Source organism: Oncorhynchus masou, chromosome 12, assembly GCF_036934945.1.
Source record: "Oncorhynchus masou masou isolate Uvic2021 chromosome 12, UVic_Omas_1.1, whole genome shotgun sequence".
NCBI lineage: Eukaryota > Metazoa > Chordata > Actinopteri > Salmoniformes > Salmonidae > Oncorhynchus > Oncorhynchus masou.
The window spans coordinates 83,366,278-83,382,432 of NC_088223.1; the positions used below are offsets into that span (position 1 = coordinate 83,366,278).

Below are 16,155 nucleotides of genomic sequence, written 5' to 3' on the forward strand. Positions count from 1 at the left end.
CTGGTCAAAAGCAGCGCACTATATAGGGAATAGGTTGCCATTTGGGATGTGACCTGTGATGGGTGTCCCTGGGACCCAGGTTGATAGAGTGAGTGTTTTCTGGATGGAGGTGCTGCTGTCTCCTTCATTCATACTGACTATGTGAGACTAATTTATTAGATTACGAGGAGAGTGTTCAACAACACCCATCTTCGAAATTATTAAAAACTCGAACTCTTCGAACTCTGTTGGCTTCATCATTATTAAAATCATTATGAAAGTTAAGATTATTAAGATCCTACATCTGTACCACAATTTATGCAAAAGCAGACCATAATGGGCCTGAATGTGCATAAGATTGTATGGAAATTAGGTTTAAAGCACTGTATAATGACACTTGCTATTAATGTTTCTGGGTAGGTATCTGATTCACAATGTGGCGTCAGATCAATCTGCATATATTCAGTTCAATTATATGATAATTCCAGACACATCTGGGAACCTTCATGAATATCACTCAGCAGTGAAGTGCCACATTTGAAATGTAAATGTGACTTATACAAGAACATCTGATGGCCACTCTATGGCAGTGTATGTCAGAGGAGCTATAGCTAGCTAGTGACATAAGGTTAGTTTACCATATCCACATAGCCCTCCGCATAGCCCTCCGCATAGCCCTCCACTTAGCTCTCCACATAGCCCTCCACATAGCCCTCCACATAGCCCTCCACTTAGCTCTCCGCATAGCCCTCCGCATAGCCCTCCGCATAGCCCTCCGCATAGCCCTCCGCATAGCCCTCCGAATAGCTCCGCTAGCCCTCCGCATAGCCCTCCGCATAGCCTCCGCATAGCCCTCCGCATAGCCCTCCGCATAGCCCTCCGCATAGCCCTCCGCATAGCCCTCCGCATAGCCCTCGGCATAGCTCTCCGCATAGCTCTCCGCATAGCTCTCCGCATAGCCCTCCGCATAGCCCTCCGCATAGCCCTCCGCATAGCCCTCCGCATAGCTCTCCGCATAGCCCTCCGCATAGCCCTCCGCATAGCTCTCCGCATAGCTCTCCGCATAGCCCTCCGCATAGCCCTCCGCATAGCTCCGCTCTCTCCGCATAGCCCTCCGCATAGCTCTCCGCATAGCACTCCGCATAGCCCTCATAGTTCTCCGCATAGCACTCCGCATAGCCCTCCGCATAGCTCTCCGCATAGCTCTCCGCATAGCCCTCCGCATAGCCCTCCGCATAGCCCTCCGCATAGCCCTCCGCATAGCCCTCCACATAGCCCTCCTGCATAGCCCCTCAGCGTTTACACCACAAGACTATCAGTGAAAATGGCATGAGCCCCTAAAGTAACAGGGAACAATTAAACGGGGGCGGATGTAGGAGGTGGGAGTGGCGGGCCAGGGTGGGGGTAGGTGGTGGCGCGGGTAGGGGGAGGGGGGGCTGAGGGGTGTTCAGAAAAACAATGGCCAGGTCAAAGTGTCTTTTGACTTATTAAATCATGAAGTGACTGACTGGTCTCTGGCATGTGCCGAGTCACAGCTGAGAGTTGCAGCTGTTGGAGCAGAAGGGAATGAGCGTTGTGGTGCTGAGAAGGGAGGAGAGTTGGCGTCCCAACTGGCAGCCAATTCTCTATGTAGTAAACTACATTTGACCAGGGAATAGGGTGCCATTTGGGACACAATCCACAGTTCCAGTGCTTTCCTTCCCAGGGCATCGACACACAAGGCAGACGTCCATGATATTTCCACCTCATGTCCGTAACTGTGCTGCATGTCTGTCTGCTGGCGGAAGGGCAGTGTTGATAAAACCCAGGCAGGTGATGCCCTGAAGGTGATACTGTGCCAGCGATAATCTCAGTCATTTCCACCGTCCTGCATGTCATTGCGGCAAAACTTCATCTGTCGTAGTCAGTCACTATCGTATTAACCAAACATATGTTTTTATGTTCACCTTTTTATGTGAATGTGACCCGCTGTTATTCTTGTGGATGTGTGTGAATGGTGTAAATTCCTCATGGTAATGTCTTCTTCGCTTTAAAATCCATAACTAATCTGAAATGATAGCTCTGTATGTTCACATCTGTGTTCAGCTGTGATACTGTAGGGAGAAGAGTATGTGTGCGTCCGGAAATGACTCCTTATTCCCTATTTAGTGCACTCTGGTCATAAGTTGTACACTATATATGGAATAGGGTGCTATTTGGGACACAGACCAATTATCCCGAGCTGACCTCCCCTACCCAGAAACACCTGTAGGTTGGCAGAGACAATTCGAAGTGTCTTTGATCTGTGGGCAGAGTATGTAATATCTCATTAGGTCAGGCCATGCTACAACTTCAATTATCTTTACTGTTCTTTCATTTGAGCCTCTAATGTTGCACATAGCTTCTCTTTGCAGATGAGAGAATCACCAATGGGACCTCACAGCAAAATTACACATCTGACAGTACATTTCATGTAAAATATGGCTCTGGATACTGCCAATTAAATTGTGGCTGCATCAGCAGGTTTGGGAGCAGTCTTAAGAAGTCATCTTTTCGCACTTAGTTGAACTTCTGTTCTCCTCCCTCCTGCCCCCTTTTCTCTTCTGCCATCTTACCATCTTACCAGGCAGAGATATGCCTCAGGACAGCAGACAGTCTTGGGTTATGAACAATAACTGTCTAGCACTAATGAAAGGAGCAGACAAAAAAAATAAAACATGTCATAATTTGTTTTCAGTAGTTGGATATGGATGAACAATGTGTTTTCAGTATGTTGCAAACCTCTTCAAGGTTAGGAGCGTTTGTCACAAACTAAGTGGTAAACTGTCACCAAATCACCCAAGAATGAGAGTTCTTTCGAACTGTGTGTTTGTTTCTTCGTCCTGGTCCACCCAGGCCGTAGGTGAGGTCAAGGATAGCAGGGTTCGGTACACAATCGGGTTCTCGGTAGGTCCAGGTCCAAACGCCAACAGGTACGTCCAAAACAGTCCAGCTCATACACGGTAAACCCAGCCAATCTCTATTGTCTCTTTCTCTATTGTTTCTTTCTCTATTGTTCATAGATCCTTCCAGCACTCTTCTTCTCTTCCTGGTTTTTCTTGACCCTTTATCTGTGGGTTGGCTTGACAGGGGTGGCCATTTTAGTGATTGGGCAGAGCCCGTTTATTAGTTCTGCTCTCACATATCTGCCATTTACCACTCGACCCCCTTCTTTGCCACAAGTAGTTGGATATGGATGAACAATGTGTTTTCAGTAGTTGGATATGGATGAACAATGTGTTTTCAGTAGTTGGATATGGATGAACAATGTGTAGTAGTTGGATATGGATGAACAATGTGTTTTCAGTAGTGGATATGGATGAACAATGTGTTTTCAGTAGTTGGATATGGATGAACAATGTGTTTTCAGTAGTATGGATGAACGACCCCTTTTTCAGTAGTTGGATATGGATGAACAATGTGTTTTCAGTAGTTGGATATGGATGAACAATGTGTTTTGTTTATGGATGAACAATGTGTTTTCAGTAGTTGGATATGGATGAACAATGTGTTTTCAGTAGTTGGATATGGATGAACAATGTGTTTTCAGTAGTTGGATATATGGATGAACAATGTGTTTTCAGTAGTTGGATATGGATGAACAATGTGTTTTCAGTAGTTGGATATGGATGAACAATGTGTTTTCAGTAGTTGGATATGGATGAACAATGTGTTTTCAGTAGTTGGATATGGATGAACAATGTGTTTTCAGTAGTTGGATATGGATGAACAATGTGTTTTCAGTAGTTGGATATGGATGAACAATGTGTTTTCAGTAGTTGGGTATGGATGAACAATGTGTTTTCAGTAGTTGGATATGGATGAACAATGTGTTTTCAGTAGTTGGATATGGATGAACAATGTGTTTTCAGTAGTTGGGTATGAATGGACAGTGTGTTTTCAGTAGTTGGTTATGAATGAACAATGTGGTTTCACAACGTTGTGATGTAGAGTACATTCGTACATTTTAGTCATTTAGCAGATGCTCCTATCCAGAGCGGCTTATGGTATCAATTAAGGTTAAGTGCCTTGCTCAAGGGCACATCGATAGATTTTTCACCAAGCGTGTCATGAGAACCCAGGTGAATGTGTCGGCTCGTCATCAACGATAGAACACTATCTCGTATGACAACACGTTCTCTATCTTGAGAACACTTTTGAGAACATATGAGTGTGGACCACTGATCAATTAATGTAATATATAAGAGTCTATATACGAAGGATACAGCAGAGATTTAATCACAAAATGTGGCTGGTAAGCTTAATACGATTACCTCTGCTTAATTAAAACATCATCAAGATGGCTGCCATTAAATAGAAAGTCAATGCAGACTTAAAACATTTGCATTTGTAACCATTGAGCCATTGGAGGTTGGATGTACCTGTTATTTCAGTATTCCAATCTCCAGTTAGGAGCACATTTTTAATTCGATAACAAATCCAGTGTAATGATTTGTAGTGAGCTGGGCAGATTATTCAACATAACATTGTTTTACAGCATAAGATATTACAAAATGTAAAACTAGACTACTTCATTGTTTTATCTACTTCCCCTCATGTGGCCAGAGACTTTGTGGATTATTTTACTTGGCTCTAATGAATTATTAATGTGACAATTATTAATTTGCACCGCCTCCCCGTGCCCCAGATAGACTGGGTGATATTGTAGCCTTTATCCTGTGTTAGGCCTGGTAATTGGTTGTGTTTTTTAAAAGTCTTGGTTTCCCTAATGATTCATTATTTTCATTATAAGTTCAAAAGGCTCAAGAGAGACGAGAGAGCTCAACCGCTGAGAAGGGGATCATGTTTCTAGCTGAGTATGATGACAAGTAGGTAAAACAAAGATGGGACACAGTATGGGATGATTATGAGAATGATAATGGTTCGTAATGAAAATTCTCATTAGATTTCTTAGAATTCTATGTCACATTTTACCTATCAGAAACACATTTTGAAAAGAAGATTGTTTCTTGTGGCATATAACCTAGAAGCCCTCTCTTAAGGACAGATATTTCAGTATTAAAAGGTATAATGATTAGTAGGACTACTACTGTTAATTTGCTGAGTATGAGGCCTATCCACACTGCAATGATCTCTAATAATGTCTATATCAGACTGTATTTGTCTCTGCTGTTTCCCCAAGGAGTCGATTTGCTTTTCATCACAGACACAGTCTATAATCTAGATATGCTACCGGCACGGAGGACCTAAACACCTTTGTCACGCTTTTAATTAAGTGGATCTGTCGTTGAACTCCTCTTCCCCCATGTTCTCAAATTAGTAACCTGGATGATCAGGAGGGCTGTGGGAGGGAGAGACTGTAGCTTCAGGGGGAAACAGTACTGCTGCTGTGTGTTCTCCCATGTTCTCAAATTAGTAACCTGGATGATCAGGAGGGCTGTGGGAGGGAGAGACTGTAGCTTCGGGGGGAAACAGTACTGCTGCTGTGTGTTCTCACATGTTCTCAAATTAGTAACCTGGATGATCAGGAGGGCTGTGGGAGAGACTGTAGCTTCGGGGGGAAACAGTACTGCTGCTGTGTGTTCTCACATGTTCTCAAATTAGTAACCTGGATGATCAGGAGGGCTGTGGGAGGGAGAGACTGTAGCTTCGGGGGGAAACAGTACTGCTGCTATGTGTTTCCTATTATTATCCGGACCCAAATTCTTCATTGTCTGAGCCTCCTGTTCATTTAGCCTGCATTGTCAAGCCCTGGCCTAATGAAGAAGCCCTGGCCTAATGAAGAAGCCCTGGCCTAATGAAGAAGCCCTGGCCTATTGAAGAAGCCCTGGCCTAATGAAGAAGCCCTGGCCTATTGAAGAAGCCCTGGCCTATTGAAGAAGCCCTGGCCTATTGAAGAAGCCCTGGCCTAATGAAGAAGCCCTGAAAAAGAGGTGCAGGGGGGAAATATAAGTGAATGAATCGCATTTGCGTCCGTTTAGAAGTAAATTCCGTGGACCTCTGAGACCCTCTTAAATTCGGCAGTGTGAGTGACAGGCGTTGTAGGATAGAGGCTCGACGGGTGATATTGAGGGGACAGGGAGGCAATAGGTATTTTAATGGCTTTAGACCTCTGCTTTGAAACATGTCATTCTATCTGACAACCTCCTGCTAAAAGTGTGACTCACACAGCTATGAGATTGTAATGTTGGAAATCCATCCGGCAGCTAGAATCCATATTCTGGTATAGATTCACAACATTGGGGGAAAGATGCAGCACCACTAAAAAGTTTTACAGGCTATTCTCTGTAGGGACGAGGGTTGAAGTGGTGCATGCTTAACTGGCCAGGCCAATGATACATTTGCCTGCTCGACATTCGCACTGTGGTCAGTTATATATAGGGGAGGTGGTGCGGTCTGACTCACTAACTGTGTTCAACCAATAGTCAATGAAACTTCTGTTAAGATTCTTACCCCGTTGCAGACGTTTCTGACTCAGATAGTATAATGACCTTTAGCTAGGTAGGAGCCAGGCAGGGTAAACCATGCTGTATTTGTTTGTTGTTCTGTTAATTTATCCCTTCATTAGTTCTGTTCTCCGGTTAATGACTTTCCCTCACACTACCTGCTGGCAGAGAGAGGGAGGAGGTTGAGGAGCTCCATGTGTAAACCACTAATGACTTGACATCAATGTACTGCTACCAATGTAACTCACCTCCGGGCAACCAATAGCTTCTGCATGTGCAGTTTAAAAAAAAGGTTGATATCTTTTCCCCTCAAATTAATGGAGACATAATCTAAGACGAGGAAATACTGCTCATTAATGTAGTGCCAACATTCAGGCATTTTTTCCCCAATTAAAAGTAGGATTCTTGCGTGGCAGAAGGTGATTCATCATATCAGCCAGTAGTGAGAATACTGTACCCTCTATAGGCCTACTGTGTCTGTCTGAGGCGACAGAAAGATTGCACCTCCTCCCCAGGGCTGTTTGTGCAGTCAACCTATATTGCTGGTCATAAGAACAGCTTATTCTAAAATTGCCCTTGAAGGTTGCATCAGAGAGTAATGGTTTCATGGGTCAATAGCGAAGTCCATGCCACCAGCGGGAGTTGGTGTTTACTGGCAGATGTTTCTGTCTAATGGAAGCTCTGGTGGTCACTGAAAACACACATAGCACTTGGCCTTGTGTTTGGATTTGGTAACTACTGTATGGTCATTTCAGGAAGTGAAGAGCATGCATTTTAGAACACAATTTAACTAGGTTGAACATTTTTTTTTGTGAAATGTTTTTTTGTGAGTTGTACTTTTGTGAGAGTTGCTACCAAACATTCAAGTTAGTGTGGTTAAGCAGCACACATTATCATACTGTAATTGTTCATCTGTAAATTAGAACAACAATGATTGCATAGATCTGGAAAGAGGAACATGTATACACAGTCATTCCCACTTTTCATAAGCACACATTTAAATTAGCTTGGTTTAAAGTTACAATAATTGTGTAGTTATGGAGATTGAGACATGGAAATCAAACAGCAAACTACTTAGCCTTCGTTTGAAAAGAAATCAAACAAACCAACCTGAATCATAATACGAGTTACAAACATGAAGCTTGAACTATCCCGCAACAATCAAATGGGCCTCTACTTGATTGAATTGAATAAAATGTGTTTTAAACAAAGCATATCTATACTAATTTATTCACTCAAGTAAAGAATGGAGGCTATGACAATTACTTTCCACCATTCTCTGTATCTACCTTTCCTAAAATATATGGAAATGTGAGTCTTCTGTTATCTAAGCATCTGTAAAAAGTACAAATCTACATTTTGTGAAGTGTTTTTAAACAGTACCTCACACTTTTTTTTAAAAGAGCCCTGTCGAAATGTATCTCATATAACTGATAATGATATTGCATTTCAGTGTCATCTTTGCACATTCAGAGCAGAAGGGTAGTTACTTAGTTGTTGAAGCTGCTACATTTACATAATAAAAATGTCTTCTCTGTCGTGGAGTTCCAACACAAAATAGTGCCACAGTGAAAACTCATTTTTAGAAGGCAACCAGTCAAAGATTAAATGTAAGGTAGATGAAAGATAAAACTCTGAGATGAAAGGAAGATATTGCATTTCTCTTTCTCTTTCTGACTATGGAAGCCATGAGAGAATGAAAGGGCTGTTCCTCTCATACTTTCTTTCACCTTTCTTTTTTTTCTTTTTTTTAGTTTACATTTTTGCTATTCCACTGCATTGTAAACAAATGCAATGCTTTTCCCTAGTCAGGTATCTGCTCATACCACAGATGTAGGATCTTAATTTGATCACCCCATTGCAGGAAAACTTTCTTAAAATGCAGGAAATATAAAACATGTAGTATATGTGAGGTGTAAAAAGGCTTCTGGAGTTTTTAATTTCCACTTTGAAATGTTCACTTACAAAAACAATTCATGGATTATAATCCACATAATAATTAACATTTCCTGTTACTGCAGGATAATATCCCTACTGTAGAAAACTGGCTCAAATTAAGATCCTACATCTGTACATATGTACTTCAGAGACAGCAACCCATTGTCCATCAACAGCTGAAGAGTAGTTTTGGTAGTTTATGCTGTCATTTTTAATTATACATTTATTGAAAGTATTCTAAAAGTCTTTGTCATCATAGTTCTGCTCTCAAAAGTTGAAATCTATCATCCAATTACTGTAAATGCCCCTTATATAGTTAATTGTCTCTCTCTTCCTGCTGTACAGTGATTAATTAAGTCTAAGCAACCAGGCAAAAGTTGATGAGCTCCTGTACAGTTAATTATGTATGTTTCATCTTGTTGCTATGTTTGCAGACACATTTAAAAAAAATAATGATTAACACTCGTACAATTTACAGTAGCAACATTGCACACAGCAACGTTTCTGTACCTTTCTGAAGTAGTTTCTCCATCTCCCTTTCAAGCCTCTGAAAGGTACACACAAGGTCACCAGTGTGACGGAGCAGGCTAATGATGGCTGTTTGTGATTGGTCTCTGGGCCTCAGTGTGGATGGGGGTCACTGAGGCTGCTGTTCCCAGCAGCTAGCCAGGCAATTTAAACACTCTGTTCCTCTGAGGCGGCAGTCTGCAGCCCTAGCTCAGCCAATAGCCAGGACAAGCCAGGAGATTACTGTAGTTTACACTGCAGGTGTGGTCAGAGAAATGTATGCTAAAAATGTCATCAACGTCCTACACTTGTACTCCTAATTTGTTAGCTGAGCGTTAGCTTCACAATTTTTTTCTTTAAATTAACAATATATTATGTCGCGGCTGCAAGTGCAACTCTATTTACATGTACAGGTGGGGTTTATTTGTGGCTTTGATTGGGTTGGTGATTTGACTGGGTGGTTGAGAAACACATTGGTAAACGTGTAGGAGCCACAATAGAAGAGATGACTGTGAAAATCACCTGACTGTTTATTACACAATAATACACAATATACTGCAGGACATCATGAACACTCGTCCTAGACCATACTTTATTGTAGAGTAGAAAAAGGTGTTGTATAGTTTGATTACAGTACTTTTCTGCCCTGTTGGAAAATAGTAACAATAATGTGTCCCACTGAGCACATATGACAATTCAACGTCTATTCCAAGTTGGTTCAATGTGATTTTGTTGAAATTATGTGGAAACAACGTTGATTGAACCAGTGTGTTCCCAGTGGGGTCTCATTCTTTAACTTTCATTTTTGGATTAGTTGGAGATGTGAATCCAACCGATCATTTGTTAACTTGGCCACACATTAATAGGCTGTTTATTATATTTCAAAGGGGATATTGAATTGTGTTTGGTTATTAACACAACCAAATATCAACATTTGAAGGAGATGTATCTTCTGTTTGGATAGTTCCAACTGTACCACTGACTTAGTCTGGCTTTAATTCCAGTTAGTCTGAAAATGAATGTTGGATTTACATCTCCATCTCAACCAACAATCTAAGTTAAAGAATAGGACTAAATCAAATCAAAGTTTATTCGAAGTGCATTTAAAGTTTGGCTTGATTTTATTTGGTTAAAGTTGCAACAAGGGTTGGAGCGAAAACCTACAGGAGGGTAGCTCTTCAGGAACAGGGTTGGAGAATCCTAGTATAAATAAACAAAATATCTGAAATTGCATTCCTATGTGAACTTTGCTTTGCTTTTACATGGTTAAAGCGCAGTGATAGACATTTGGATTAACAATTTAAACAAATATCTGACATTGTTTTTCATTTGGAATTTGGTTGTGCTTTTGGAAGGTTGAAAACATAGTGATAACACATTGGAAATTCAACTAACCTTTTGCTGTCTTTTTGAGTGGGTGAATATAGGTGGTGATCTCATTGATCAACGTCTCAACCAAATATGACCTAATTATCTATGTTGAAATGACATGATGTGCCCAGTGGGAAGTGATAGTTTTTCCACACATTTTAGATGATCCCAATTCAGGATATTCCTGTTTCATATCTCCAAAGGTGCGTTTTGATCTTGGAAGTTTAACAGGTGTGTTACTCCACAAAATAGTATATACACATGTACTTTAAAACTGGGAGAATGCAGAGATAGAGAGGGAGGTGCAGCTAGCATATATAGTACTGAAGTGTGGTTTGAGCACGGAAGGTTTTCATAGCAGTCCTCCTACAGTATTTCTCCTTCACTGCTTTGCCAATACCTCTCATGTTGCAACAAGTTCTCATTTAGCCTGTCCCAAGGTGCAGTAAGTCAGATACTGTTTGCCAAGCACACACACCAACTGACTGCAGTACATATAGGGGAGACTGGATGTCTTTACTCAGCTAATATAATGGCATCATTTGGAAATGTGAGACATGACAAAAATGTTGGGAGAACGATTGAGATTACTTCTCAATGGCTGTTAAACTACTGTCCTCAGAATCCTTGGCACTGATCTAAAAACAATATAATATGATATACTATCCCTGAGCTATCACGATAGATTAAACTGTCCAAGTTGAGAGTTGCTGGGCATCTTGCTACCCAAGATGGCATTGCTATTGGGAGTTGATTGATTTTTCAGAGCATGGGTTCATTCAAGAAACACCAATAGAAGTAAACATCTATTAGCTGGTGAAAAATGTAGAATATAGGCTTTATGTGGTTGAGTTATTGGGCTAGGTGCATTCTGAGGCATACTGTCAATGGCAATACTTAATGCATGACACCATGCCACATCCACCACTTAAATAATATGAAGACTGGGATCTCAAGACGTGCTTGGAACATTGATTGTTTCTCTTATGTAGCTTGCCATTCCTTCTGGCTTGTTCTTGTAATAAACACAGATTGTTGTCACAATTGCCACAATACAAAAGCTATAGTTTTCCCTTGGCAGAGCTCTTATGGCAAACATTCCCATTTCACTACAGTCACATTCTTCCAGATTTGTGACAACATAGATTATGTATTTGTTGAGTTGGGTAGAAAAGAGAGATGGGGTTTTTAAGTGGTCTCTGTGTTGTTGATTTGTCTTTTGACTACATGTACTTTCTTTACCCTAGCAGATTGAGACAGAAGTTAAGTTTCCTCTATTACAGTACAGTATGTGGCTGCCGTTAGATGCTGCATCGCAGGCTACTTTAGTTGGCTTTGGGCGATAGTTATAGGCTATCCCTGTGAGAACTTATGTCTAAATTAAACGGGCAAGTATTTAATTGGCTCATGTCTCAAAGAGGGCAATGTCCATGCAACATATAACTCTCAAAGGACCCCTGACCAGGCATTGATTCACTGTCTGCATCCCAAATGGCACCTTATTCCCTATTTAGTGGATTACTTTTGACCAGGGCCCATAGAACTCTGGTCAAAAGTGGTGCACCACACAAGGACGAGGTTGCTATTTGGGATGAAGACGATGACTTCTGACCTGATGCCGCTCAAGTGGAGTGAGGAAAGTATCTATCTATCTATCATCTCCATAATTACCCAAGAGGGAAGTCAATCTTTCTGCGTTAGCAGGACACAGACGGCATGGCGATAAATAACCCAATCATCTCAGCCCATGGAGGTCAAGCTATCATAAATCAAACAGGAGCACTACTCACGCCCTTGAGGCATTGTTGTAAGGTTCCATCAGCTGATGTATTGGAATATGCTTTTACTCGTTTGTGTCTGATACTTCCGAATCAGAACAGATATAAGGAGGCCTTCAGACACCTACGCTTTCAATTGAATTATATTATTTTTGTCATTTTAATAGCTCGATTAGATACTCTCTTCTTTTGTTCAGTGTATCTGCACTATATATTCTAATGTATCCTTGTAAATGTAGTTGACCAATTCACACAGCAGCATGGTGGCTAGTTTCTTCTACTTCTTCCTGACATTAGAAAAAGGGAGCTCTGAGGTTGTTCTCGGTTGAACAGCAGAATTGCACTGGGTGTTGTCTCCCGGACATTGACATCAGGTTTGGATCGCTCACTTAAGCAGCTAACATTTCAACCAGGCAGTAAAGTGAATTTCAGCCCCAAGTACAGTACACGTTCAGCGACAGGAGGATATACTGTAAGATAGTCTAATTTCTTAGCTGCTGGGTTCAGCAGAATGAGAAATACTTATTGCTAGGACATGCAGGGGACATCACTGAGCATCACTGGGGAAAATAAGGACATTCATCTCAACAAATGGATAAAGAAAACAATGTAAATCGCTGATTTGCAGTCCTTGATTTTCATTTCCTTTGAAAGCAGCGATGATGACTGAATATGTGATGATCCCTGGTGTCTGTTCCGTGGCACATTCCATCCCCCTAGAAGGAATAACGTTGAACAGGGATTTAGCTGAGACCTTGACATGATTGCCTCTTGCATGTTGTGGACCGCTGCAGATGGCCCGGTTGTCTGTGAAAGGTCACGAGATCTATTCCCCGAAAAAAGCCAGGAGATAATTGAGGATCCTGGATTAATGGTGTGTCATAACAACTTATCCCGTATCACCATTGACCTTTCTCCTCACACCGCCACCTTGATAGATGTATTTCATTACCGGATTTGAAAACTTGAAAATAGAATCCCTCCCCATCTTCCTGGCAGGTTCATCAATGATTGATCAGCCACTGAATGCAGGAGAAGAGAAAGAGCTGGTGCATTGACCCCATGTCATGCTAATGGAAAGCACCAGAGCAGTGCCAGCGGCGGGTCTTTTCAACGGCACAAGTTTCGCCCAAACAGACAATACAGGGAAGGCAAAATAGTGCCCGGAAAGGTCTGGTTTGTTTGGGTTGGTCATGTCCTGAAGAAGAAAGGAACATAATTTAGTCATCAGGCCTCTGTGTGTCACCAAAAAGCAATGTAGGAGACATTTCTTCTTTTAGAGCCTTAAAGCGGCAATTGGTAGTTGCTGGTTATAAGTTATAATCTTCAAGAATCATATCATTAATCTAAGTCCAAAAATGGATGTAGCAACTGCTGATTGTCCCTTTAACAGAACTCTGGATGAGCTTGTAGGAGTGACAGGAAGGTTAACAGATATGATGTTGGGGAATCAGTACTGCTGTGGCGGAACCAAGGGGCCTTCAGGCTGGACGCTCTGGACGTCATTAATTGATGTTGAAGTCTACTTAAGCAATAAGGCCAGGAGGGGTTTGGTATATGGCAGTATACCACGGCTAAGGGCTGTTCTTAGACAACGCGGAGTGCCTTGACACAACCCTTAGCCGTGGTATACTGGCCATGAATCACAAACCTCTGAGGTGCCTTATTGCTGTTATTAACTGATTACCAACGGAATTAGAGCAGTAAGAATAAATGTTTTGTCATACCCATGGTATATGATCTGATATACCACAGATGTCAGCCAATCAGCATTCAGGGCTCGAACCACTCAGTTTATAATCTGAATTAGGCATTGCAATCCATCTCTTGTCCTCGCCAGAAAGGGTGTGGCTCTTTGCAGCGATCAGGGGACATTTTCTAATGACTTCATATCAATGAGCTTTTAATATTTTGTGCGCTCATCACTTGGCAGAGATGCACAGGCACCTCTCCAACCTCCTGTCAACTATCACAGGCAGCTGAGTTGGAGGAGGGAAGGACTAAGTTGATGGAGGGAAGAGGAGGGAAGGGGGAGACGAGTGATGCTCTCCATTCATATTAAGTCCTAAAGACGCACGCAGTGGGTGGCCTGTGTTTGCATAACTTTAAGTAAGGAATAAACACACTCTCAGCTTCACTTGATTCATCTAGGCTCCTCCATTCCTCTGTACATATTCATCAGGGGGCTAGGAAACAAACCAGGCAGGATTTGATGCTGTGTTTGAAACATGGGTGTTAATCCCTCAGCAAGTGAAATAGGACAAAACCATCGAAAGTATCTCGACGAGACTGTTTACCTTTTGTTTTCATGCGGATTGGAAGATTAAATATAATTAATTGGACCCCCTGCAAACATATTATGCAAGCAGATACACAGGCACACTGCAGCTCGTACAGAAGCACACACACACACACACACACACACACACACACACACACACACACACACACACACACACACACACACACACACACACACACACACACACACACACACACACACACACACACACACACACACACACACACATTTAATACACTCATTCTTACACACTTAACCATTCTCCAAAGTCAATTAGTCCTGCAGCAGTAAGGTCATTGTAACCTAATGAGGTTAATTGAAAGTCTGTGTTGTGTTTTTATAGGGGACACGTGCACCATGGCGGAGTACAACAAGTTGAAGAGTATGCTGCTGGATATGCAGCCTAAAGGCCTAACCGGCGGGGACAGGAACACGTTGAGAGACATGGACCAGAAGAGAGCCCTGGTGGACACCATGTTTAAGTACCTGGACATGGACCGGGACAGCCGTCTGGGCAGTGACGAGTTGGCACAGGTGTGTACATCTCAGAGAATTAGATTACGGTGGGCACCAGGGCCACACTGACTGGTGTTTTTGGATGAATCTCCACCCATGGGTGATTAGTACTTCTACTATTCCCTACTTTTGACCAGGGCCCAATGGGACCAGGTCAGCCTACTTAATGAAAAAAAACATAGTTAGAGTTGGTTAATTACCTTTCTTTGAGAAAGGTTAGGGTGAACCTCTTGTTCTCTCTCAACACAATACTATCGTTCAAAATTAATTAGAAAATGATAATGGTATAATTAAAATTGTGACCTGTGGAAATGTTTAAGACCAATGAGTAGGTGATCTGTATGTGATCATAGCCTCCGGCGCATTCAGAAAGTATTCAGACCACTTTCACACATTTTGTTATGTTACAGATTTTTTTTATTCTAAAATGTATTCAATTCTTTTTTTTCTCACCAATCTATACACAACAGCCCATAATTACATAGCAAAAACATGTTTATAGACATTTGTGCTAATTTATTAAAAATACAAAACCAAAATATCACATTTACATGAGTATTTAGACACCTTACTCAGTACTTTGTTGAAGCACCTTTGGCAGCGATTACAGTCTCGATTTTTCTTGAGTATGACACTACAAGCTTGGCACACCTACAGTATATTTGGGGAATTTCTACCATTCTTCTCTGCAGATCCTCTCAAGCTCTGTCAGGTTGGATGGGGAGCGTCGCTGCACATTTTCAGGTTTCTCCAAAAATGTTAGATCAGGTTCATGTCCGGGCTCTGGCTGGGCCATTCAAGGACATTCAGTGACGTGTCCCGAAGCCACTCCTGGGTGGTCTTGGCTGTGTGCTTAGGGTCATTGTCCTGTTGGAAGATTAACTTTTGCGGCAGTCTGAGGTCCTGAGCGCTATGGAGCAGGTCTTCATCAAGGATCTCTCTGTACTTTGCTCCGTTCATTTCTCCCTTGATCTTGACTAGTCTCCCAGTCCCTGCCGCTGAAAACATCCCCACAGCATGATGCCGCCACCACCATGCTTCACCATAGGGATGGTGCCAGGTTTCATCCAGATGTGACGCTTGGCATTCAGTCCAAAGAGTTCAATATTGGTTTCATCAGACCAGAGAATCTCACTTCTCATTGTCTAATATTTCTTTAGGTGCCTTTTAGCAACCTCCAAATGGGCTGTCATGTGCCTTTTACTGAGGACTGGCTTCCGTCTGGCCACTCTACTATAAAGGCCTGATTGGTGGAGTGCTGCAGAGATGGTTGGCCTTCCGGAAGGTTCTTCCATCTCAACAGAGGAACTCTGAAGGTGTGTCATGGAGCCCATCAGAT

General features: G+C 42.0%; 1 protein-coding gene across 1 annotated transcript in view; it reads left to right on the forward strand.

The window, feature by feature from the left end:
* Positions 1–16,155, forward strand: part of LOC135550950 (follistatin-related protein 4-like) — a 258,177-nt gene that overhangs the window by 166,396 nt on the left and 75,626 nt on the right. Inside the window, exon 5 of the mRNA XM_064982240.1 lies at positions 14,644–14,834. Within this exon, the coding sequence (XP_064838312.1) occupies positions 14,644–14,834 (191 nt within the window). The remainder of the gene's footprint in view (positions 1–14,643; positions 14,835–16,155) is intronic.